Below are 27,500 nucleotides of genomic sequence, written 5' to 3'. Positions count from 1 at the left end.
ACTTTGAGGTGACAGATGAGGCTCCGTATGTGCACTATCTGTCTATGTACAGCAGTAAAGAGAGTCAGAAGGGAATGGGCTACATGCCCAAGAGAGGACTGGAGGTCAACAAGTGTGAGATCGCCAGGTACACACACACACACACACACACACACACACACACACACACACACACACACACACACACACACACACACACACAGTGAATGCCTGGATGCTAATCTATTCTTACATTTCAGATTCTATAAGCTTCATGAGAGAAAGTGTGAGCCTATCGTCATGACTGTACCACGTAAGGTAAAGGCACACACACACACACACATACACACACACACACACACACACACACACACACACACACACACACACACACACACACACACACACACACACAATCTACTAATTAACATTTAGTATCTATACACTAGAGAAAAAGAGAAATAAAGACACATAAGTTAGGATAGATGAACAGATAGAGAGATAAGAAACAGATAGAGAGAGTACATCACACACACACACACACACACACACACACACACACACACACACACACACACACACACACACACACACAGCTCAGACCCTTTAACTCCCCTGATGTTTGTGTTTGTGTGTGGTTCAGTCCGACCTGTTTCAGGAGGACTTGTACCCTGACACCATCGGTCCCGAGCCGTCGGTGGAGGCTGATGACTGGTTCTCAGGTAAAGAAGGGAAACCGATTCTGATCTCTCTGAAGGACGGTTTTACTGCAACCACCAAGAACAAAGAGTTTAAAGTCATCAAGAGCCTCCTGTGTTCTCCAGCAGCCTCCACTGGGCTACAACACGCCAACGGAGGGGTACCATACACACACACACACACATACACACACATACACACAAACATACACACAGACACACACATACACACACACAAACACACACACACACAAACACACACAAACACACACACACAAACACACACATACACACACACAAACACACAAACACACACAAACCTGCGCACAAACACACACACACACACACACACAAACCACACAAACCACACACACACACATACACACATATACACACGCAGACACAAACACGCACATACACACACACACACACAAATATACACATACATACACAAACATACACACACACCCACACACACACACAGACACACACACAAACACACACATACACACACACACACACACACACACAAACATACACAAACATATACACAAACATACACACACACACACACACACACACAGACACACACATACACACAAACATACACACACAGACACCCACACACATACGCACAAACATACACACAGACACACACATATACACAGACACAAACATATATACACACACTCACACACACAGACACACACACACAAACATACACACTCAAACACACACAGACACTAACACATATACACACACTCACACACACATACACACATGCACACACATCTACACACACATCTACACACACACACATACTAACACACTTGCACTGCTCTAAAAGAATTACATTTTAATACTTTTCTTTCTCTCTTTCTCTCTCAGGATATTCAGGCTCTGCAGAAGGAGCTGAAGGACTTGAGGGAGCTGGTTGAGCAGCTGACAAAGCGAGTTAGTGAGCTGGAGAGCAAGAGTTGAAGAAGAGAAAACAAATATAAAAGCTAGAACACAGAGAGAGAGAGAGAGAGAGAGAGAGAGAGAGAGAGAGAGAGAGAGAGAGAGAGAGAGAGAGAGAGAGAGAGGTAAAAGAATGTAGAGAGAAAGAAAGAGTCATAGCTTTTCTATAAATCATCAAATTTTTGTTTTTTGGGGATTTAAATATTTCAAGTTGTTCTTTAAGCCTCAGTTTATTAATATATGTGTTAGAAAGTTTCAAATAAAATCCATTAATATTTTAATGAAAAATCTTTCTTGTGTCTCAAAATGACTGAATTCACACATCCACATTTATGAAGTATTGTCAGTTTATCTGGTTCAGGTCTGATGGTAAACATTACGTCCCTCGTCAGACCGCTGACAGACCGAACTCAGAGTGTGTAACAAAGTCAGTAAAAGGTTCAGGAGGAAGTGTGAAGGTTCGAGGATGATTTCTGCAGCAGGAGTTTGGCTTCATCTACAGTTACACGGAAGGTGAATGCAGATGTTTATCAAAAACCTCCTGTGGTTCCTTCCTCGTCAGTGTCCAGCCTGAGAGTCCTGATCTAAACCTCTGGAAAATTCTCAGCAACAAAGTTATGACTAAGAAACTTACACGAGTTACTGTAGTGAGGAAGACAACAGGAGGAAGAGTGGACCAGACACCAGTGACATCACGCAGTCCCTCTACATTAAAGTGCTGAGTTTTCCACAACATCAAGGTTTCTCGGTGTCTCAGTTCCTGTAGAACAATGTTCTAACCCGTAGCTCATATTCCATATAATCTGCTCTGATTTGATCTCCACTGTATCACACTGTAAATACACACTTTATTTATATTTAACTTTTATTAGGGGACACGGTGTCTTAGTGGTTAGTACGTTCGCCTCACACCTTCAGGGTCGGGGGTTCGATTCCCGCCTCCACCTTGTGTGTGTGGAGTTTGCATGTTCTCCCCGTGCCTCGAGGGTTTCCTCCGGGTACTCCGGTTTCCTCCCCCGGTCCAAAGACATGCATGGTAGGTTGATTGGCATCTCTGGAAAATTGTCCGTAGTGTGTGAGTGTGTGTGTGAATGAGAGTGTGTGTGCGCCCTGTGATGGGTTGGCACTCTGTCCAGGGTGTATCCTGCCTCGATGCCCGATGACGCCTGAGATAGACACAGGCTCCCCGTGACCCGAGAAGTTCGGATAAGCGGTAGAAGATGAATGAATGAATGAATGAACTTTTATCAGTATTTTGACACATACTGCTGTTTATATGCTGAATATTAATGATATTATTGCAGACTTCCTGCACACCCTAGAATGTTCTATTATCTTTTATATCCATGGCAGTTTATACACAGTAGTCACTGTAATGTTGTTTTCATTAATCAGGGATCAAGAGAAACTCTGGTCATAGTGACCTGTGGAACACCAACATCCCACCAATCAGAGCTAAGCGTAAAGAAAGATCCGCCTCTTTGCACTATGGTTCAGCATGTAAACATTTTAGGGGTGTGGCTATGAGATACTGTCATCATCATCATCATCATCATCATCATCATCATCATCATCTATACCATCATCATAAAACTGACATGGCATGTGTGGGACGGCTGGGGATGGGGATGGATTTTGGGACCCTGGATACCGCAGCACCTCACCTTGATAGCCCGTTGTAATATGACGCCGGCGGGGGTCTTTACTATGCCATGGCCATGAGGGGTATCAGCGGCAGCTTTATAATACCTTATCATTAATAGCTGTATCAATATTACCGTTATTATTATTATTATTATTATTATTATTATTATTATTATTATTATTATTATTATTATTATTATTACTATTAATGGCTGTATCAGCATTATTATTGCTATTACTACTACATTTCTGTTGGTCCTCTTCCTGATCCTTTAACCTCTCCTTCATTCTGGATGAAATGAGTATATTTGTAAATATATTTGTCATTATTACTACTGCTAATCCTATTATTACTATTTCTTATTAATTTGATTTTTCATTATTATTATTATTATTATTATTATTATTATTATTATTATTATTATTATTATTATTATTATTATTATTATTATTATTATTATTATTACTGTTGATATTGTCACCTTCCTCATACCCCATTTTACATTTTTTATTTTTTTTCCCTGGTTAAATTTATTTTATGTATTTTTTTGTCTTGTGTGATACTATTACTATCTTCATCATTATTATTGTCATTATAGTTATTATTATTTAAATTAATATATTTTCCTCTTTTTGATTTATATAAATATATATTATTTCTGTTCTATTCCCTACATGCTCCTTCATTCATATATATCCACTCCCACACACTTACAGTTACAGTTACACACACACACACACACACACACACACACACACACACACACACACACACACACACACACACACGTTTTGTTATGTTGGTCTTTGTATTTGTATTTTGCATCTAATTTCTCTTCTGTAAATATTGTAATTGTCTGCTTGCATAATAAAAAAAAATCTGTCCTATCATCATCATCATCATCATCATCATCAATGGACAAAAAACTCCAAATAAACATGAAACATAATCAAATATTTAGGAATGTTAGTTTTATTAAAATATAAAAAGCAAAGCCATGATGTTACAGTTTTACCATTTTATGTTCACTAACCAACGTGACACGCCCGTCTAATCCCACACGGCACTAACAAGCTCTCCTACACCAAACCCCTGACTAAACCCAAACGTCTTCATCTTTAGCTGCTCTAACAGTGTGTGAGACTTTCTTAATAATCTCTGACATAAAGGCTCTAATGAAGCGTAATACATAGAATCGTGCTGCTGTAGCTTTTCTGAAATTATTTAAAAAAAAAAAAAATACTGAAATATAATTTTTATTACTTTGTCCCTCATGAAAAAAAAACCATAAACATGTAAATGAATATAAAGACATTTGGTGATTTTTTCATCATCCTGAGTAATATTTACAAACTCTGAGGTTTGAGGTTTATTTATCTTATTAACACACACCACATTCCATTGATAAAGAAGCCCCGCCCATATTTAAATTATTCAAATGAGACTAGAGGATGTTTAACAATACAGTTTTTTGGGGTATGATGGTATAAAATAACGTTTAAATGTATATTTATGACACAATTATCTGTAAGTATGTAGCATAATATTAACAATCGTACTATATCAGATTATCTTACAGTGTTATACTGATAAATACATTTGTTCCTGTTTCTTTTATTAGATTTCATAGTTTACATTTTGGATTCTGATTGCTCCGCCTCTTTTTAATGTAATTTTTTTATCGATGATAGTGGTTTAGACCGACACATCCTGACACTCTTAAATGAAATGTTTCTTGTTTGTCTAGACGTAGTTTTTAGCCGGAGCAGATGCGCTGTTGCTGTAGTACTTAGCGGTGCCTCCGGAGCCTCCGGATCGTGGACGGCTGAAGCAGCACAGCAGTCCTCCGGCCAGCAGGAGGAGCACTCCTCCGGCCCACCCGATGAAGATGCATGGGCCGAGCTCTCTGCGGTTCGATGGGTTCACCAGCGGGTTGTTGAAGTTGCTTACCACGTTGTTGGCCGTCCAGCTGACGGGGATGATGAGCAGCAGGCCGGATATGAGCATGCACACACCTGCCACCAGGCAGATCTTCGGCTTGATGTCTTCGTTTTCGACACATGTGGTGAACTCGGCGCCGGCAAACAGCATCAGCAGGGCGATCGACGTCAGCATGCAGCACACGATGGTCATGGCACGAGCCGCCTGGATGTCTGAGCCCAGGATCAGCAGTGATTCATAGGATTTACACTGCTGCTGGCCCGTGCTCTGGTACACACACTCCATCCAAAGGCCTTCCTGCTGAACCTGCACTCACACACACACACACACAGTAGATGGGTTACACGTTCACATACTACACCTTTTTCCCATTTGGACTCAAATGAGATAAGTCGCTCTTGATAAGGGCATCTGCCAAATGATTCACTTCACCTGATTCACTTCACCTGATTCACTTCACCTGATTCACCTCATTTAACTGATGTAATTGGGAGTCAGATTTGAATCAGATGTGTTAAAATTCCAGATGTGTTTAAATGTCTGACAAATTCAAGTGATCTGATTCACCTCACCTGATTTGCCCAATGTAACTGAACTAATTCTACACATCTGATCCACGTCGCCTAAAATAGCCGAGGTTATTAGACGCACTTGATTCACCTGAGCTCATCTGATACACATAATTCAGCTGAGCCGATTTAGTACTTGATGTAAGCAGGCCTGATTCACTTGAGCTAATTTTACACACCTGATTAATGTCACATGACTCATCTAGTTTTACTCACTCACCTCAACTCAGCATCCCTAATTTAGCTAAGTCACTTTTAACACAACGCAGTCTCACATGTCTGAGTCATCTGAGCTGATCACACCTGAGCTGTAATGGATAGGTGCAGTTAAACACTATGTGTGTGTGTGTGTGTGTGTGTGTGTGTGTGTGTGTGTGTGTGTGTGTGTGTGTGTACCTGTGCTGTGATGATGTTCTGTCCAGTGAAGGAGGAAACCTTCCAGCTGGGGAGGACGCAGGTGACGATGCCAGCGATGAGGCCCAGAATCCCCACACCTACACACACCATCTGTATTGCTGATGATCCCATCCTGAGGAGGAGGAAGGTTTTAATCCCCAGTGAGTAAAAAAACACACAAAAAAACAACTGTGTGATTTTACAGTGTGGTCAAAACTTTCCCACAGATTTTCATCAGAACATTCTTGTCTTTATGTGAACGACGCCTCGGTTCCTTCGGACAGTTATGTAAGTTCAATTCGCCGCAAAATGAGGAAACGTGACAGAAATGAAGAAACGTCTCGTGTCCCAACGTCTCGTGTCCTTTCTCTGAACATCCTTCATGGAACCCACATTTTTCACAACTCTAAAGCCTCAGATTCTTCCTTTCTGTATTTCTTTCTTTCTTTCTTTCTTTCTTTCTTTCTTTCTTTCTGTATATCTTTCTTTCTGTATATCTTTCTTTCTTTCTTTCTATGTTTTTTCTTTCTTTCTTTCTTTTTCTTTCTTTCTTTCTTTCTTTCTTTCTTTCTTTCTTTCTTTCTTTCTTTCTTTCTTTCTTTCTTTCTTTCTTTCTTTCTTTCTTTCTTTCTTTCTTTCTTTCTTTCTTTCTTTCTTTCTTTCTTTCTTTCTTTCTGTATATCTTTCTTTCTTTCTGTTTTTTTTCTTTCTTTCTTTCTTTCTTTCTTTCTTTCTTTCTGTAATTTTGTATTTCTGTCCTTTTTTCTGTTCTAATGCAAGTGGTAGGGGCGGTGGGGTGGGGGCAGTGGGGTGGGGTTGTTGTTTTTTTTTATCATAAAATGACAACAATTGACCTAAAATTATTGACTTTTAAACATTTTTAACTCGTCTCAGTTTTGTTTTTCCAAACTGTTTGTTTAAAAACAATTATTTCTATAAGAATAAAGAGAAATATTAGTTTTATAACTGTTTAGTGTTCTAACGCCAGCAGGAATCAGACCGAGATGTTCATCACTTTGTAAATCATCGTCTGATTTGCTTTCTATTTTTTTGTCTTTTCTTCACTAATAAGGATTTGTTTCTGGACTTGTTGTTGTATCTGATTCGTCATGGTGTTTTTCAGTGGAGGAGATAAGGGTTAGTCTTTTTATCCTCCGTGGTTAAATCAGTCTTGCGTTACACTATGTTGTAAACACACACACACACACACACACACACACACACACACACACACACACACACACACACACACACACACACACACACACACACACACACACACACACCACTGCATGCCTGAGAGTCTGAAACCTCCTTGTGAACAAGCCCATGCAGGATTTTCTACCTTCTGGCTACAGTTTTGAAGTAATCTCTTAAAAAAAATAATAAAATAAAGCCCTGACACGTCCTGACGCGTCTTTACCCGCTTTTCATCTGCAGGTCTTTCTGGCGTCCAACCAAATACCAAACCATAACGCAGGACTACAGCAAAATAAATAAATAAGTAATAAAAGGGCGCCAAAAGGCTGTTCCTGTAAGTTTTGGTGTATAAAAGTTTCACACGGACAAACACCGTGATTCATCGTGTTATTACAAAACCTGGATTCATTTTGTTATCTGAGGATCATCACAGACATGTTGTGTGTCTTTGTGTGTCTTTGTGCAGGGCGAGGCAGTGAGGTGATGCGGTGAAAAACACACCGACTACCTGTAATTACTGATGCTGTTTCTGGAGATGTGTTCAACGGCTCCACAGACGACTAAAAATTATAATCTAACGTGACACGAGTCTGAAACGCTGATCGATTATTTGTTAAAAAGCTGCGGCAAAAAAATCAGTTCAGAGAGAAGAAGAAAAAAAAATCGGTGTTGATTTGTAGCGTGAAAAAAAACACAATATTAAATCTCTGGGGATTTTAGACCGTAGAATGATAAATAAGACGGAAAATGTGAATAAAAACGAATAAAGAATTTAAAAATTGCAAAAGAAAGTTTTAGAACATTTTAAGACAAAAAATGTTGCGGGTTTTTTCCCCACGGATGGAAAATGATAACAAACAGACGAGAAACTTAACAGAGCTCGCAAAGTTCCTGTAGCTAAAAATATCTTATAGTTTATTCCAAGATATTTATTAATATTTAATTAATTTATCTTTAATTTATATATATATATATATATATATATATATATATATATATATATATATATATATATATATATATATATATATATATACACAATTTCATATATAAATAAAAAATATACAAATATACAATTTCTATGCAAATATTTTTTTTAAAAAAGAGATTAAACATTTTAAAACAAACGAATTAAATGAAATAATACAAATACGATTTTATATGAGATTTAAAATTTATGTTATGATCTTATAAGTAAATTTTGAAAATTTAAAACAAATCATTTAAAAATAAATTATAAAAATATTAAATGTTTTTATATTAAATTAAAAAATAATATGTTTTAAGTTCCAACCTTTTAGGAGTCTTGAATGTTTCTGAAGCGTAGAATTAAAGTTTTTCGGTTCCTCTCTTTGTCGCTCACTCAGGCGTCTGATGAAGGAGGGATGAAGAATGGAAGCTTTTGTAGAGGACTGAAGAGGAAGAAGGGAAGAAGTTTTTTTTAACTCCAGACCAGACTGGACTTGTCTATGTCTGTTGTTCACCCCACATTTCTCCAGAGTTTCAGCTTCTCCACTTCTCACGTTCATGTTACCACATCGTCTCAGTCATCAGACCTGTGACCTTTCTTGGTTTTTCTTTAACATTTTTACATTTTTGGTTACGGCTCAGTGACGTGTTTGACGCTTACACACATTCACGTGTGGACGTAGCGTGTGTTTATGAGGAAATGAAATAATCCACAGGAAAAAAAATTTGTGCAACATTAAATACTACGACACAGGAATGGCAAATTATTTGTTTAATAAATAAATAAATAAATAAATAAATAAATAAATAAATAAATAAATAAACGAACGGACGAATGAATAAATGAATGAATGAACAAATAAATAAATAAATAAATAAATTTAAATAATTTTAGCACCTCCGTGAATAAAAACATGACATAAACCTTTCAGATGTTATAATTAATTAGAATTAACAGATTAATATTTATAATAAAGTAATAAATAAATAAATACTATTTGAGTCTTCAGCTTTTTCTATTTTCATCTAAAACTGTATGTCCTAATACTTTTTCTTGTGCAGTTAAACATGTCGACTCAACTCAAAAGAACCAAAACTCAAATCCCAAATTTAGTGACGTTACAGTCGACTACAGAACAACAACAACAACAACAACAACAACAACAACAACAACAACCACAAACTACAAACAAACAAACCCACATCCAGACCCTCATCATCATTATCATCATCATCATCAGGGGAAGTTTCCTCGAGACACTGTGATGCTTCTCTTACCCTGAAACCATGAATCACTGATGAGGAGATTAATGTGATGTTACATAACACACAGATTCTCCTCTGACTGAAACTGGGCAGGAAAAATATTCCGAACAAGTGCTATTAATAATGATAATGATGATAATAATAATGATGATGATGATAATAATAATAATAATAATAATCATAATAATAACAATAATAATAATAATAATAATAATAATAATAATAATAATAATCATAATAATAACAATAATAATAATAATAATAATAATAATAATAATAATAATTAATAAAGATAGTTATTAATTTTTTTGAAATAAAACAATTAAAGAAATATGTAATCTGGTGTAATATAATATGGTTAAATAATAATATGATAAAATATAATTTTATCATATTATTATTTAATAATCTGATAAAAATATTTTTAAATAAAATCAGATTTTTTCTTTTCTGTTAAAAATAAAGATTTATATAAAAAAAATGATGTTACGTTATTCCACAGAAAGAGATTTGAATATTATTTTTTTCTTTAAGAGTTTATTGAGTAATCACGAAGTCTGATATGAACTGCTGTAGGTTTCTACATTAAACCATTAAGAGTTTTAAAAGAAACCAACAAACATGTGCATTAGAGACAGCAGCTGCTCTAACTTAATCTGACATGTGCTGAAGTTTTGGCACCTCCTTATCCTACTGTGTATATCCTGTGACTTGGTGCTGCAGTGTGTGTTAGTGTAGCGGTTCACTGAGACACTTTTGTACGTCACTCTGGATAAAAAGCGTCTGTCAAATGCTTTAAATGTCTATGTGCTGTTCCATGTGTCGTGTTCTCCAGGGTCCTAGGTTTGATCCTGAGCTCATCTCTGTGCAGTTTCTGAGTGTGTTCTCCACCCAAATACTGCTGTTAAGAGGACTGTTGACACCAAAATGCCCCTAGGTATGACTGTGTGTGTGTGTGTGTGTGTGTGTGTGTGTGTGTGTGTGTGTGTGTGTGTGTGTGTGTGTGTGTGTGTGTGTGTGTTCCTGTCCCACGCCCAGCATTCCTGAGGGATTCTCCCGATCCAGGCTTAAATGCCTGAAGATGAATTCATTTCTTTACTCTGCGTTCAGTCTTCTAGTTTATTGTATGTCAGGGTTATAAAGGAAATGTTGTTTTGTTTTGTTTTGTTTTGTTTTGTTTTGTTTTGTTTTGTTTTGTTTTGTTTTGTTTTGTTTTGTTTTGTTTTGTTTTGTTTTGACATAAATAATATGGTCATTTTCCAAAAACTCTGCAGGCCGGTGAAGCTGAGAGAATTAAAGGTTTAAACTTTTACATCCTCACAAGATTTCTTTTTGTTCACTGCTCTTTATAAATGATGAAATATTTAGAGTCTTTTAATTGTGAGTCTTTAATTAAAGTGTGTCTGTGTGTCTATGTGTTGGTGTGTCTGTGTGTTTGTGTGTCTGTGTGTTTGTGTGTCTGTGTGTGTGGGTGTCTGTGTGTTTGTGTGTCTGTGTGTGTGGGTGTCTGTGCGTTTGTGTGTCTGTGTGTGGGTGTCTGTGTGTGTTTGTGTGTCTTGTGTCTGTGTGTGGGTGTCTGTGTGTGTTTGTGTGTCTTGTGTCTGTGTGTGGGTGTCTGTGTGTGTTTGTGTGTCTGTGTGTGGGTGTCTGTGCGTTTGTGTGTCTGTGTGTGGGTGTCTGTGCGTTTGTGTGTCTGTGTGTGGGTGTCTGTGTGTGTTTGTGTGTCTTGTATCTGTGTGTGGGTGTCTGTGTGTGTTTGTGTGTCTGTGTGTGGGGATGTCTGTGTGTTTGTGTGTCTGTGTCTGTGTGTGTCCGTGTGTCTTGTGTCTCTGTGTGTGTCTGTGTGTTTTTGTGTCTGGGTGTTTGTGTGTCTGTGTGTTTGTGTGTCTGTGTGTTTGTGTGTCTGTGTGTCTGTGTGTTTGTGTGTCTGTGTGTTTGTGTGTCTGTGTGTCTGTGTGTCTGTGTGTCTGTGTGTCTGTGTGTCTGTGTGTCTGTGTGTTTGTGTGTCTGAGTGTCTGTGTGTTTGTGTGTCTGTGTGTTTGTGTGTCTGTGTGTCTGTGTGTTTGTGTGTCTGTGTGTTTGTGTGTCTGTGTGTCTGTGTGTTTGAGTGTCTGTGTGTCTGTGTGTCTGAGTGTCTGTGTGTCTGTGTGTCGGTGTGTTTGTGTGTCTGTGTGTTTGTGTGTCTGTGTGTCTGTGTGTCTGTGTGTTTGTGTGTCTGTGTGTTTGTGTGTCTGAGTGTCTGTGTGTTTGTGTGTCTGTGTGTTTGTGTGTCTGTGTGTCTGTGTGTTTGTGTGTCTGTGTGTTTGTGTGTCTGTGCTTGAGGAGAGCTTCTCCAGCTCCTGAGGAGAAATCCATCAAAGTCCGAAGACCTTTATTCAAATGCAGCTTTATGACATCACATTTCTCCTCATCGCTGATGATCCAACTACATTTAGTTTTTCTGGTCCTGTGTGTGTGGTTTGAGTCGAACATTTGGGTTTTGTAGCAGCTCCAGTGCTATAGCACACACACACACACACACACACACACACACACACACACACACACACACACACACACACACACACACACACACACACACACACACACACACATATACACACACAGACACACATATACACACACACAGACACGCACACACACAGACACACACACACAGACACACACACACACAGACACACACACACACAGACACACACAGACACACACACATAGACACACAGACAAGCACACACACACACACAGACACACACACAGACACACACATAAACTCACAGACAGACACACACCCGGACACACACACAATGACACACAGACACACACACAGACACAGACACAGACACACAGACATACACAGAGACACACACACAATCACACACACACACACACACACACACACACACACACACACACACACACACACACACATACACAATGACACACATACACACACAGACACATGCACACAGACACACACACACACACCGGAGGACCATCGAATAATTAATACAGGAACCTGTTTTAAAACCGTTAAATGCAAAAGTTTTGACCCCCTCTAGTCCTGCTTAAATATTACAAATTATCTACAACTGAAAACAAAAAGTCTAAAACAATTCACCGATCCACAGAAAAGAAACAAACGTCCAATTTTGTTCAGATTATTGCTGTTCATTTGTTAATGATAAGTGTAAACCCCTGAGGCATAAAACACATCTATAAATAAAACTTCTTAAATCTTCATTTTCTCCATAGGGTGTACAAACATTCGCATTTCATTTCATTCCGTAAAAGAATGTTTTGAAAAATAATAAATAAATTAAAGCAAACAGATCTAAATACACACTTTATCATCTCACATGACAAATAAATATAGTTTAATGCATGAAAAAGGAGGAGGAGAGAATAAAATTATATAAATATAAAATTTTGTTTTATATTTTATATAATAAAATTTTAATTTTATTAATTTTTTAGATTTCAATTTAACATCAACTAAATGTCCATGGACTATTATATTTCTATTTATAGATTAGATTTATATTTTAATTTAATTCAGTTTTAAAGGTCCACCTTAAAAATAAATAAAAAAAATAACAATTTTGGGATTAGTTGTAGATTATGTATCAAAATATAATTATATCAATTATAATATAATTAATTTTGTTAATTGGAAGCCAGTAGTTTTTTCTTGTTGTTGTTTTTTTGCCTGTGTTACATTTTACCCTCAGATTCATTTGAAAAATAATGAATTGCAGGTTTTTAATCTTGAGTCCTGAATATGTTTTCAGTAAAGTATAAATTGTTAAAAGGTAAAATAAAGAAAAACAGTCATTAGGAAAGACAGTTATAATTTAATACTGTATAGTGTTATGGACGAATATCACCACAAGATGGCGATATTTACAACATTTGGTTATATTTAGGTTTCGAAACCTTTATTGTCTGGACATTAAGTCTGCTTGTATAATGAATGTCTTTAGTTTCCTTATTCTCGTGGATGCTGCATAACACTTAATTTTTTATATATTATAGTATTAATAATGTTGCATTACATATTTCTGTGCAAAAGTATAAACATACGTTCACCTCATGATTCAGAGAAACAGCAGGTAACAGTTTTGTTAAAGAAATGTGCAGTAAAAAAGTCCCTGTCTTATTTACATGAGGTGACACAATGTGCCCTAAAGGCAGTGTGTAAATAAGGTGCCTATTGTGAAGCAGTATAATCTTTTCCAGATTATTTTGTGTCTGATATGGAAATAATCATGCCTGGATTCTGATCACCAAAGAATCCATCCCAGATTACAGGCCTATTTATTTACTGTATATATATATATATATATATATATATATATATATATATATATATATATATATATATATATATATATATATATATATATATTTTTACCCCTTCAGGATGTGTGTGATGTGAAAATGTGTGTGTCAGGTGTGGGAATCCCCTATGCCGACATTAAGGTTCAGGCATTAAATTAACACTATGGTTTGTGTGGACAAATTGGACAGATTTAGTTATTAACATAAATCTGGATACCTTGAGTATTTAGTTATTTATTATTATTATTATTATTATTATTATTATTATTATTATTATTATTATTATTATTATTATTATTATTGTGTACATTTTATATATATATTTTTAAATAAACGTTTATATTTAGACATGCCTAATTATATAGAAAAAATAAATAAATAATAAATTAAATTAAATTAGTAATAAATAACTTATAAATTAAATTAAAAGAATGAATAAAAATAATAAAATATTATAAAATGTAAAAGTGTTTTATTCTGTGTATAGACATATTCATACATCTCTAAAACTGTTGTAGTCTTATTCTAAAAAAAATCTAAATTTATTGTAATATAAGCGTTTATTAAAACATTGTTTTGGTGCATACAGATTTTTATTTAACGAAAAATAACTTACACTTTATCGAACCGGTAAGTTAAAGATTCGAATCACTGTATTCAAATGTATCGTAAATGAATCGAATCGTCCAAAAGATTCATTTTGCACTATTTCAGTCGGTACGTTGACGTCACACTTTTACAACAAGGCCGTCGCGTTGAACTATGTGGTTGACGCTAGAAGCGACCAATGAGCACGCTGAAACTCGGTTCAAACCTAGACCACGGACCAATCCGCTGTCGGATAGAGTTAAACGTACGCGCAGTGTTCCCGCCCTCCTTTAGCAGCACGGTCCTGTTTTTTTTAGTGCTGGTGGAGGACCGAAGGAAGAGAGACCGTTAAAAAGGGTGAAGACGGTCAGAATAATAGGGAGAAAAACAGGCAGGCAGTGAAGCTATATGTAATATTTTTGTATGATATAAACCCTTTTTGGTTTAGTATTAATAATACGGGTATTTATTAAGCTAACGCGGTGTAGCTAAGCTAAATGTTAGCAGCTAGCCAAGGAAAGCTAAGCTAGCGGCTAACCAAAAAAAAAAAACGCTCTCTTTCTTTTCTTCTTATTCTTCTTTTTTAACGAATTGCCCACTTTTCTTTTTTCTTTGCTCGGGGCCTTATTACTGTTATTTTTATTATTATTATTTTGACGTTTATTGGTGACTGAGATCCCTGAGGTGCTTGAACACAGCGAGAAAACAGAAGTAAAATGGCGGAACCGGACAAATTAAACATCGACTCCATAATACAGCGTCTCCTGGAAGGTGAGAAAGGCTCCATTTTTCGTCTGATTTTGACGGAATGTGAACCGTTTTACATCGTGTAGCTTCTGGTATGGAGGATTTATTTATTTTTTTACACGTTTTGCTTACGATAAAGACGTTTAAATGGGTTTTTGTGCTAAAAAAAAAATCACCTCAGCCGTCGCGAATCCTGTCAGTAAACGGAGCTCGAGCTCGTTCACGGACCGAAATGAAAACGCTTTCGATGGGATTTTATTTTATTGTGTAGAATTATTCCGTATTAAAACATCACACTTTAGCGTCGTTGAGTAAATAAGTTAATAAAACTGTGCTGAGGGTCGTACAGTATGTAGGTGTTATACAGGTCAGCTGGAGAAAAAGCCCGTGTCCTGTTCTGTAATGATGCAGACGTGAACATGACACGCGACACATACACGTTTATATATAACGTGTGTATATATTATTATAGAGATGACGTTCATTTGTTATTATCGGTTGGATTCTCGATGCTAATGTGGCTAACAAATACAGGAAGTGAATAGCTACCGCTTTAGCTTTGTGTATTTAGATACGTTTCTGTCCCGGAAAAGACACGAGACGTGTTTATATACGATCGTGTCTGTGAAACGATGCACGTGTAACATGTAAAATAATTATATTTTAACCGTATAATCGGATTAAATTATAAATTATAATCGGTTTGTGGCTGAATACATCTGAAAAATCACTATCGGGTTGGTTTGTAGTTAAAAAACAAAGAATCGTGTCACAGAACAATACGACATTATGAGACACGTGAAAGCGTGTGTAATACTGGGTTAGCTTTCATTTCTGCCATTTATGCGAATCCTTTTCATTCGTAATGTGAAGACAGAACAATCTCTCATTCGGATTGTATTGATTCGGATCATCAGTCTGTAATATACGTGTTTTAACACGTCATCTCACACGTGTTTAACTCAGGAGCAAGTGTCCGGCTGGTGTATTTCCACGTGTGTTTGTTAGACGTTTAAGCTGATAAAACTAGTTGTTATTTATAGAAGAATCAAAGCTGTTGTTGTCCTTGTGTACGATGCTGTAAAATCACTCGTCTCCAGACCGAACCCATCAGAAGATCAGAGACCACACACACCGAGGTGATGCGGACGGAAAACAATCACGGGCTACAACATGGAATTACCCCAGAACCTCGTGTCTGTATAATCCTGTCTGAATAGGGCTTGTGTTTCTTTATTTACTAATTTGTCATCTGATTTTTTGTGATTTCTTCTTTTTATGTTTTGTAATTAAAGAAATAAGGATTATTCATCAGTGCAGGACGGAAACACGAGTGCGCGTAAAGACGTTTCGCCGAGATTCAGGAATAGTTCTGAATTCTGATTCTGGCCCTAAATACAAATTTATCTGTATATCACTTTTAACAATGGACATCGTCTCAACGCAGCTTTACAGAACATAAACATCGAACAGAAGGTTATTGTAAAGATTAATATAATACAAAAATTCACGATGAATATTAGATGAATTTAAATGTTTATGTTTATCCCTAATGAACGAGTCTGAGGTGACTGTTTACCTTTAGTGTTTTAATTAACAGCAACTTCGTACAAAACCGCCGCAAACTCATCTTTCCTTCACTGAGATTTATTTATTTGTTTGTTTATTTATCCCTCCACCTACAGGGGACGTGTAGTTTAGTGGTTAAGGTGTTGGGGGAATGATTAGAAGGCTGTAAGCTCATTTTTATCTATTCGTTCATTCTTCCTGTTTCTGTTCCCTTCTTTTATCAGATGCAGGTTAAAGGCTTTCTCACTTCGTAACTGATAGACTCACACAAACAAGGGCGTGGCTATGTAAATTACACGTACATGAGGATTTTTTGCAAAAACATGCAAATAATGCATGAGTGGGCGTGGCTTGTATTCATCATTCGATGCATGGTTGGTGCTTATCAGCTTAACGAACCTGGACGTTTCAGTCTGCTGTCTGAACGTCGCAGTGCTTGTCGATCGTCTTTAACGTTTTCTGTATAGTGAGTCTCCATGTCACGCGATTAACGATGTAAACACAAACTACTTCTCGTTTGAGGATCTTCTAGCACCGGGTTGTATTAGTATATCGTTATAATAAATCAGTATGTTATTAATTATTTTGGTTTAGTACAGTGACAATGTTTGTTTATTTACAGACTGAGGTGCAGCAATTTTTAAACCTTTTTAAAATATATTTATTTATTTATTGGATTGGTTCTTTTTTTTTTATTGCAAAACTTTGAACAAAATGAAATCCATCACAATGAGAAGTTTTAATTCTAACAGTTTAATGAGATTTAATAGGAAATAAAAATGTTAATTCTGCAATTATAAAGATTCAGTATCTCAAGTAGATTCGTAAAGTTCGTCACGACGAACTTTGATGTTGGCTTTGATGATGCAGGTATTCACAAAGGCCGGTGCTTTTTGGAGGCGAGTGGACATAAGGGTCAGTGTTACTTTTGGAAGCAAGTGGACAGAAAGCTAGGGAGGTTCTCCTTATTGTGCTGAGTGTTTTGATATGTCACATGTTGTAAAGTTTTTTGATTTTGCATATATTGTGGGCGGGGCTGCGGGACAACCGAAAGGCCAGACGGTACGCCAATTTAAACCTTTGTTCAGACTATCACCCTAAAGGAGCTGGCCGAGTTTGGTGTAGAGAGTTCGAAAGCTTGCCGAGTTATAAACCTCCAAAGTTTATAATGGGAGTCTATGGGGGGAAAAAAGGCCACTTTGAGACCCGGTACCTGAAGTACCGGTACTCAGATCGCTTAGAAAAGCCATAGCAACAAACTTCAGACCAGGTTCTACAACATATCCGAATCTGGTGCATGTGGCTCGAAAGCCGTAGGAAACCAGAATGTTGGCTTCTACAAAGCGACATCATAATGTCGACATATCACAAAAACGCATTGATCTGTAATCACCGGCAGTCTCGATGATGCCCCGTGATCTGACCACGCCCAGTGGATTTTAAGAGATCACAGCGTAGAATGTGGCGAAATCTGAAGAAGAAAAACAGAATTAGTTCAGATTTTTACGACAGCCCTCATCAGACATTTGCTCGGTGTGATATAGCGACACTGTGTTGTCTAATAGAGGACGAAACTGTGTACTGAATGCTGAAGGAGTGGTCTGTGAAATAAGGTCTGGTAGACAAATGAAAAGGACATCATTGCAGCAGTGTGAAACGATCATTTCGATTTACTCATGCAAACGTTTGTCGAAATTTTTAGCACGAAACGATCTGCGAAAGTATCGTGTTAACGGTGGGTCGAAGCACCACAGGCTCGGCGACGTCGTGATCAAATGAAAACGTCACGTCGAAGCCGTTTATGTAACCGTATCGGTGAGCACGGCGTAGCGAGCCGTCACAGCCCTCAAATGCACACAGTTACTATTAGTGTGTGTGTGCATGCACTTGTGAGCACTTTGTCTGGATAACGGATATAAAATGTAAAGTAAAATCCTTTGCAGATTGTGTGTAGTTTATATCAGTAGTTAAAGCACAGTTTATGCAAATAGGGTAGAAAATAAACAAGTCCAATAACAACAGTATTTATATCTCCTTATGTAATCTGACCCTTTTTTCCCTCTTCACTGAGCTACCGCTACCTCAACACGCACACACACACACACACACACACACACACACACACACACACAGGGTTTTCAGGTTTGGAGGTATTTCCTCAGATAATTGCTGTTCAGATTTCAGATGTTTCCAAGAATCACAAGTCATTCAGGTTTTGCGTGCGTTTTAAACCCCAACGGACTTTTGACGGTAAAAGCTAAAAAAAATGTTGTTTTTTTTTCTAAATTGACACAAAGTGGGCAACATTACATTTAGGAACTCAAGCTTCACCTTCACTTCTATTTTGTAAACTTGGAGAAATCTGGGAGTTAGTGAAGTGACCGGGTTTAAAGGTTTCAGAAGGTGGCGGTGGGCGGAGCTCGGTGTTTAAAGCCGCTGTCTGAAGGTCCTCAAGCTCGGGTATAACGTGGCTATAAACCCGGATTAACGGCAACGCTTAAAAGCCTGGCGCTAAAACGTACAGCGTGGAGTCGTGCAAGGCGAGAGGCGTAAAAATAACCTGTGAGGTTACGTACGGTTCTCATTACTGAAATGCTGAAAGCTCTTAATCGGTTTTGGAAGCCGTTCTGAGAACGTCCACGTACGACAGATGACGAGAGGAATTCTGTTCCCACTTTAACACGCCGGAGTTAATAGTACAGTTTCTACCAGCGAGCGGCCAAATGCTCTCGTTTGATTGGTCAGCAGGTTTAACCCTACATTCGTTATAACCGGGCGTCGCAGCTTTAACGTGAACAACGGGTTTATATTTGTGACCTAGCTTTTCTATAGTAAAGCTCACACACAGGAATATGTAGATATGATGAACGTCACTAAGCTCCTTAACGTTTCTGGTCAGTAACGGTTTCAGGACAGAAGCGTTTACACGGATTATTGTTGCCGTTTTCAAGGAACTTGAAATTGAAACGTGCGGGAATTTAAAGAAGAATTTTAAAAAACCTAGTGAGGGGAAAAAGTGTAACAATAAACAGCACGGTGTGTATTTATAAATCGTTGGATGCGACGGTGTGTTCTACAGAACACACAGATTCATACACGGTTGTATGTTCTCGCTCGTCTTGTGTAACAGCGCAGAACTGAGTCACGTTACAGCTTCTATTCTCGCCTCGTGAGGATTTGTGTTTAAACCCCAAAGCGCTCGACTCTGATTCACTACAGCTCTCTGTGTACATCACAAGAGGATGAGTGGAGTAGGCAGCTGGCCGTGTTAACCTGTAGCTGACCCACACACACATACACACACACACACACACACACACACTTCTATTCCTGGGGTCTGATGTTTTTTCTGCGAAGGCCTCAGACACCGTTTTGCTGCCTCGCTGCTGGGAAACTCGTCCGAAAAGCCACAGGAAGTTTGCGCTGTAGTTCTGCTTTGTGTTTGAACCGACGCTCTGTTTACACAGATTTCTCGTCTTAGTATCCATTGTGTGTGTGTGTGTTTGTGTGTGTTTGTGTGTGTGTGTTTGCAGAGTAAATGCAGGAGTTGTTTAAGTTGCTTGGCCTTGTTTAATTGGGTCATTGTGAATTATTGATTTGTTTAAAGAGCAGTGAGGTTTGTGTGTAATGCACTTCCTGTGTGTGTGCGTGTGTGTGTGTGTGTGTGTGTATCTATAACTGGTTAAAGGTGGATCGTTAAGCTGCTGCATGAAAGCCACAGAGTTTGCAGCAATAGCATTCTGTTGCTCTCTTTGTTGCATCTACATTCTACAGTTTTCATCTCTTTTTGTGGTTATGACAGCGAGCAGCAGTGTGTTCGTGTTCGCACGAGTGTGTGACGGCTAACGCCTCTGTTTTCAGTTCTCACACATTAGTGACATCTGAGCATCAGGTATGAAAGGATAATGTGACACTAATAGCTAGGTGTGTTACAGTACGAACATTTTTATTGTCTGACAACAGAGTGGAACAATATCACCAAGGACCCGGCTATACAACAGAAATATGTCATGATGTCATGCCGCGTGTGCAATACGCTTCACGACGAGGCAAACGAGTGCTCTAGATTTACTCACACACCGACAAAGTGCTGCTTTAACCCTGAAAAGACAGTTAAATTTGTACGACAACATAAGGAAGGAAAAGAAGCTTGAGTTTACAATGGAGTAACTTCCTGTGACCGGTTTGGGTCAAGTTTAAATTATTAGATATAAGAAAGGATATAAAAGGGAAACACGTCTGTGAGAAGTTTGTTGTGATGCGATTCGTTACCGCGTACGTCGTTATCCTTACAGCTCAAATCTCAGGATTAAGACGTGATTTAAAAAAACACAAGCCGGTGGTGAAAATGAAAGAAACTTTACTACACGAAGGTGTGGACAATGTGAACGCCGCAAATTCCATGTGAGGTTATAATAAACACCTGTAAATACAGCGTTCTGTTACAGAGCAGGAGAGAAATCTGCTTAGGATAGAAAAGCACTTTAGCAGGAATTCTCACTAACAATTACATCTAAGATCTCTGTATGGGATTGTTAGTGTGGGCTGTTCACACAGGGCCTTTTTACACCCGGTCACTTCGTGTGTTGTCTCTGATCCGATAGCTGTCTGATCTGTTAAAACTGTCCCGTTTACATCAGGCCACATAAATACGTCTCGGCGAATCTGATATCGATCCGATCTTTCTACTCCCGCCCACAATGCTGATATATTTTACCTCATTTCCGGGGTAATTGAAACAGAACACACTTTGGTCTACAAGGTTTTCAGAACGTGATCGAAAAGAAGACATAAAAACTCGTTACGACGTTTATGTTACAAAAAACAGCGTTTACTGTTTGCTGCGTTTTCGCTGCCGGCAGCAGCGCGTTTTAAGCCCCGATGAGACGCCTGGGTGAAAGGTCACCTGCGAGTGACGTACTTCCATTTAGGAGGAATATAGCGCTGACGTATGTGGCTTAAACAACCACATTCATTTACACCTGTCCAGTTTCATCTGAAACGCGTCCCAGACCACCTCCTGAAGGGGTTTGTACCATCGGGTTTATATCCGTCTCCAAAACGTTTCGGAGGGCATTTAGACCTGGTCTTTTTACCATCGGGTAGATATCTGATCACAGAAAACACAGGAAGTGACCAGGTGTAAAAAAAAGCCTGTTAGTCAGACGTGTGTTTAACACGTTGGTCTTTTTCTTGCACCGTAATGATTTACTGTCAGTTGGAATTTAACGTTCGACGAAACGAGTTCGTTCTTATTTATGGCGTTTCGTCGCCATCCTGTTTTTTCCCCCTCTTTTTAAACAAAAAAGTAAATCTGAAAAAAAAAAACCACAAAGAAATGTGAACTTCTGTTTATCTTGTCAACGACAGTTACGTCATGAAATCCTTGAACTAGCGCTTTGTTCCCTGGTTGTGTGTGTAATTAAAACTAAAAAAACTTTGAGCAGTGTTTTAGACTCGCTGAATCTCACTTCTGTAACCTAGTGGACCAGAGTTAATGTTCACTGATAGAGACTTAAAAGCTTTTATGTACGTCGCTCTGGATAACGTCACATGCCGTCAGTGTGTAAGTGTAATGTTTATACTTCATCATTTTATCATCATCAAATCTCTCTCTCTCTCTTTGTCTGTCCAGTTAAGGGCTCTCGGCCTGGCAAAAATGTTCAGCTGACGGAGAACGAGATCCGTGGACTCTGCCTCAAATCCCGGGAAATCTTCCTCAGTCAGCCCATCCTGCTGGAGCTCGAGGCGCCGCTGAAGATCTGCGGTGAGTGAACCTGAGAGCGCCGGGCGAGTAAACACACTGAGCGTTTACAGCACACCCCGATTAGGAGATTACTAGCACAGTAACACAAGCGTAAATAAAGCTTGCAGCGCGTCACGTGTGCTCTCCGTCGCCTTAGTAACCTCACTGCCTGGTCATAAACACTCAACAGATCAGGACGTGGATAACAGCACACTCCTTTTACATCTGTGATGGAAACCACACAGCCGTCTAATCTCCGTCGTGTTTGTCAGCGCGGTCTCTAATTACGCCACGGATCAGGAATCCGTTTGTCAAACAGCTTCGAGTTTCTTTCTTTCTCTTAATTCTCCTTCAGCTGTAAGTAAAGCGTCGTGCTAAAGTACAGTCTCCGTGGTGCTCCTGTCTGGTCATCGTCCCTGTCCTCTCTGTCACGCACAGAGTTCATTAGTAACTTGTAGTTTGTCTCCTTGACAAGTTTCACAGTAAAGCGAGACGTTTCTATGGTTACACTTAACTTCATATGTTCACATCGATGAAAGCTGCATCGCACTCACCATCGTAGGAAAGCCGGGATGAGCAGCATGAGTGAAACAGACCAAGTCTTTTCAAGCTGCTGCATGACCCATCACACACACACACACTAGGGCTGGGCGATACGACTGAAAACCGTATCACGATATCAGTGCTTCATATCGGTCGATATCGATAATTATCGATATTTTTTTTTATGACCCATTTAAAATAAGGACTAGGAGAAAAATCTATTAGATTTAAACCTTTTTATTGTAAACTTCACCTTCGTCTGATCAGAATCCCCTCAGTTATTAGGACAGAAACGTCACCAACCAGGAAACCTCCAATAATTATAATGTAAACATGAGTCTAAAGGCACAATGAACACTTAACTATTATCTCTTAACATTTAAGGTGAGAAATGACAGGAAATGTAAGAAATGCTTAATAAAGTGTAATAAAATAGTGTGAAGTGTTAAATATAAACACAGAAACCTGAGAATTTAGTGCAGGTTTAGTGTGAGGAAGTTCACTAGCTGTTCACCTTCTGGGGAATAAAGTGTGTAAAATATGTGCAGTGTTTAGTAAAACATAGACGACATCGGTCAGATTTATAATATCCAAAAAAATCTGCCACGCTTCTCGAGCTGATTTGTACTCTTTTATTTACAATTCTCTCGCTCACTGCAGCTCGTTTCCTGCTCCTCAGTCGGCGGTTACTGAAGAGGAATCCAGCAGACCGGCACGAGACGACGATATGGTGCAACCGAACGTGATACTGTTACGTGATTGGCTGTTAGTGTGTCACTCCCTACGTTGCTAGGTTACCAGAAAGCGAGCACCTTTGTTAATGCAACCAAACTTGCTTCGCGACCTCCGTTTTCTTCTGACGAAGAATAAAAAATATCGAACCTTTTTTTTATAGATATCGATCACGTGTCTATCGCGATACGTATCGTTATCGTTTTATCGCCCGGCCCTAACACACACACACACACACACACACACACACACACACACAGGTATGAGCTGTTTGCCCTCTTCCACATGCACAAGGTCACAAATGATTGGCTGTTGGGCTATTTATTTATTTATTTATTTATTTATTTATTTATTGAGATTGAAATCTCTCCCAGTTTATGTGCACTGTAATCGCTGAGGCTGTGTGAGAGCACACGGAGATGTTCTAAAGATTTTACTACGGGGGGATTAATACGGTGATATCCTCAGGTGAAGTCTGTATGTGGGACCTCGTGGACCACCGGAGTACGTTTGTGTTACGTGCCGTATACGAAGCTTTATAAATACCAGGCGTACTAATGTACTATAGTACTAACGAGGAAGCACAGCCTTATAGTCCACGTCATGATCTTTAATTATCAAAAGAGTCGATGTTCTGAAGCTCCATGTTTTGTGTGTCCCACCATCTCTCAGGGTTAGAGGTAGGTAAACAGCGAGACTCTTTTCTGTTCTGGCACCGAGGTGGTGGAATGAACTTCCTCTAGATGTCCGAACAGCTGAGTCACTATCTTCAAACGACGGGTGAAGACCTACCTCTTCCTGAAACATTGGAACTTGCACTTTTTCCCTTGTGTATGTTTAATATTATAAAGTAACACAACCTGAACAGTGCTTTAGGTCGATGGCATTCGAAGTCTGTAACCTGTGTTAATGTATTCATTAATAGACACTTAAGCACTTTTTGTACGTCCTTCTGGTTGAGGAAGTCTGCCAAATGTCGTAAATGTGTGTGTGTGTGTGTGTGTGTGTGTGTGTTCAGGCGATGTTCACGGTCAGTACTATGACTTGCTGCGGCTCTTCGAGTACGGCGGCTTCCCTCCTGAGAGTAACTACCTGTTCCTGGGTGACTACGTGGACCGAGGGAAGCAGTCTCTGGAGACCATCTGCCTCCTGCTGGCCTACAAGGTCAAATACCCCGAGAACTTCTTCCTGCTGAGGGGCAACCACGAGTGTGCCTCCATCAACCGCATCTACGGCTTCTACGATGAGTGTAAGAGATGGGAACACACACACACACCTAACGGTCTTTTCTGCTTTATTTGTCCATCCTCATCTGTCTGTTTTTTTTCTCAGGATGTTTAAATGCAGCTTCTAGTTACAGTTTTAAATATTTATTATTATCCTGAAAGTTCCAAAATAATATCAGAGTTAACCAAGCAATATGATAATATGATTTATTTATCTATATTATTTCTAATGTGTGTGTGTGTGTGTGTGTGTGTGTGTGTTTCTGTCCTCAGGTAAGAGACGGTATAACATCAAACTGTGGAAGACGTTCACAGACTGCTTCAACTGCTTACCTGTGGCTGCCATCGTAGATGAGAAAATCTTCTGTTGCCATGGAGGTGAGTTTCTCTCTTGCTATCTGTCTGTCTCTCTCTCCGTCTCGCTCTCTCTCTTTCTGTCTCTCACTTTCTGTCTCTGTCTGTCTGTCTCTCTCTGTCTGTCTGTCTCTCTCTGTCTGTCTGTCTCGCGCTCGCTCTCTCTCTATCTCTCTCTGTCTGTCTCGCTCTGGCTGTCTCTCTCTCTCTGGCTGTCTCTCTCTGTGTCTCTCTCTCTGTCTGTCTCTCTCTCTCTGTCTGTCTGTCTCGCTCTGGCTGTCTCTCTCTCTGTGTCTCTCTCTCTGTCTGTCTGTCTGTCTCGCTCTCTCTCTCTCTCTGTCTGTCTCTCTCTCTCCCTCTGGCTGTCTCTCTCTCTCTGTCTGTCTGTCTCTCTCTCTTTCTCTCTCTCTCTCTCTGTGTGTCTTGTCTCAGCAGTAACTGAATGGTTTATTTTAGCGTTTTTGTTTTACACCTCCGTGTTGTATTACTTTGACATTAAGACAGTTTTCTCCTCATCACAACTCGTCTCTCTGAATTAATTAAAGAATATTCTGAAGCCTGTATAGAGACAGCGCTTAGTTCTACAAATTACCCACAATCCCCCTTTTCCATCACAGTGCGTGACTCAGGCTGTCTCACTCAGGTACAGGGTGAGCTGAGCCGGAACGTGTGGGCGGAGCTAAAAATGGTGCAGAACCTCAATTGGTCAAATAATCACACCGAATCCTTTTCACTACCTTTTATAGGTTTACCGGCTGAACTCGTGTTCATCTCTCTCCTCTATCCAAGTCAGACGTTATCGTATTTAATAAATGTTTCACTTGCTCCTTTTTTATTGTAGTAATTTCAAAAATAAAAATAAAATGTCGTTCCCGTGTCTTCGTCCCTCAGGCCTCTCTCCAGACCTGCAGTCTATGGAGCAGGTCCGGCGTGTGATGCGTCCCACAGACGTCCCGGATCAGGGCTTGCTGTGTGACCTGCTGTGGGCCGACCCAGATAAAGATGTGCTGGGATGGGGAGAGAACGACCGCGGAGTCTCCTTCACCTTCGGTGCAGACGTGGTAGCCAAATTCCTGCACAAACACGACATGGACCTCATATGCAGGGCGCATCAGGTGTGTGATCAGTACGTGCAGCTGTTCTGCATGTGGTAGAGAGATTGAAAAACCTTTTATTAATCCCTCTCTCTCTCTCTGCGGTGCAGGTTGTGGAGGACGGATACGAGTTCTTCGCTAAGAGGCAGTTGGTGACTCTGTTCTCTGCTCCAAACTACTGCGGAGAGTTCGACAACGCAGGAGCCATGATGAGTGTGGACGAGACGCTCATGTGTTCCTTCCAGGTAAGAATCACAGCATTTCCTTCTGCAGCTAAATATAATTTGTTTTTTAATTATAGAACTGTGTGTGTGCGTGTGTGTGTGTGTGTGTGTGCGTGTGTGTGTGTGCGCTCTATTTAATACTCGACTAAAACTGATAAAGCTGTGATTGAGTTCATTCTGACACTTTGGCTGTAGCTCCGAGTCTGAATCTGATCAAATGACTCATCTTAATGGAATTCAATTCAGATGATTCATTTTTGTGGTGAGCAGAGGGGGGGGGGGGACACAGGGAGAAGGAAGAACAGAGGACAGACATGCAAACACACACACACACACACAGAGAGGTAAAATGTGTTAGAACGACACACTGAGGATCCACAAACAAACGTCAGTACACACGTGTGTGTGTAAGAGAGAGAGAGAGTTCTGTCTGTGTGTGTTTATTATTAGGGCACTGACGCTCCTTCCTTTTTCTCTCTCTCTCAGATCCTGAAACCGGCAGATAAGAAGCTGTTCTCATACGGTGGAGGAGGAGGAGGCGTTGGCTCAGGGCGTCCAGTTACTCCGCCTCGCAACTCAGCCAAGGGGGGGAAAGCCAAGAAATAGCACTCGCTATGCTGGACTCCCTCCCTCTCTCCCCTCCCCTTTCTCTCTGTCTCTCTCTCTCTCTCTCTTGCTCTCTCTCTCTCTTTCCTCTCTCCATCCATACCTCCAAC

General features: G+C 39.3%; 3 protein-coding genes across 5 annotated transcripts in view; 2 read left to right on the top strand and 1 right to left on the bottom strand.

Annotated features, from left to right (window-relative positions):
• Positions 1-1,927, top strand: part of coro1a (coronin, actin binding protein, 1A) — a 9,010-nt gene extending 7,083 nt beyond the window's left edge. For both annotated transcript variants that reach the window (XM_027145486.2, XM_047800983.1), the window contains 4 exons: positions 1-127; positions 240-297; positions 623-838; positions 1,566-1,927. The exon at positions 1-127 is cut by the window's left edge and continues 19 nt beyond it. In XM_027145486.2, the coding sequence (XP_027001287.1) occupies positions 1-127; positions 240-297; positions 623-838; positions 1,566-1,658 (494 nt within the window). In that variant the 3' untranslated portion in view covers positions 1,659-1,927. The remainder of the gene's footprint in view (positions 128-239; positions 298-622; positions 839-1,565) is intronic.
• A 2,311-nt stretch (positions 1,928-4,238) lies between these two features.
• On the bottom strand, positions 4,239-8,828 carry cldni (claudin i). Its single transcript, XM_027145488.2, has 3 exons — positions 8,683-8,828; positions 6,189-6,321; positions 4,239-5,529 (listed from the first exon to the last, which is right to left on the bottom strand). The coding sequence occupies exons 2-3, from the start codon at positions 6,318-6,320 to the stop codon at positions 5,026-5,028; spliced, it is 636 nt and encodes a 211-aa protein (XP_027001289.1). The 5' UTR covers position 6,321; positions 8,683-8,828; the 3' UTR covers positions 4,239-5,025.
• Positions 8,829-14,826: 5,998 nt separating this feature from the next.
• The window catches only part of ppp1caa (protein phosphatase 1, catalytic subunit, alpha isozyme a), a 13,364-nt gene continuing 690 nt past the window's right edge, over positions 14,827-27,500 (top strand). The window contains exons 1-7 of one of the 2 annotated variants that reach the window (XM_027145490.2): positions 14,827-15,320; positions 22,501-22,632; positions 24,905-25,135; positions 25,386-25,490; positions 26,358-26,581; positions 26,671-26,805; positions 27,271-27,500. The exon at positions 27,271-27,500 is cut by the window's right edge and continues 690 nt beyond it. In XM_027145490.2, coding sequence (XP_027001291.1) covers positions 15,266-15,320; positions 22,501-22,632; positions 24,905-25,135; positions 25,386-25,490; positions 26,358-26,581; positions 26,671-26,805; positions 27,271-27,390 — 1,002 coding nt within the window. In that variant the 5' untranslated portion in view covers positions 14,827-15,265 and the 3' untranslated portion in view covers positions 27,391-27,500. Of the gene's footprint in view, positions 15,321-22,494; positions 22,633-24,558; positions 24,718-24,904; positions 25,136-25,385; positions 25,491-26,357; positions 26,582-26,670; positions 26,806-27,270 lie in introns of those variants that run through there. The other variant, XM_027145492.2, reaches the window with a different exon arrangement.

The sequence above is a fragment of the Tachysurus fulvidraco genome, chromosome 15 (assembly GCF_022655615.1).
Source record: "Tachysurus fulvidraco isolate hzauxx_2018 chromosome 15, HZAU_PFXX_2.0, whole genome shotgun sequence".
NCBI classification, from domain to species: Eukaryota; Metazoa; Chordata; class Actinopteri; order Siluriformes; family Bagridae; genus Tachysurus; species Tachysurus fulvidraco.
Note: the sequence above shows the minus strand (reverse complement) of the source record. Positions and strands in the feature narration are given on the sequence as shown.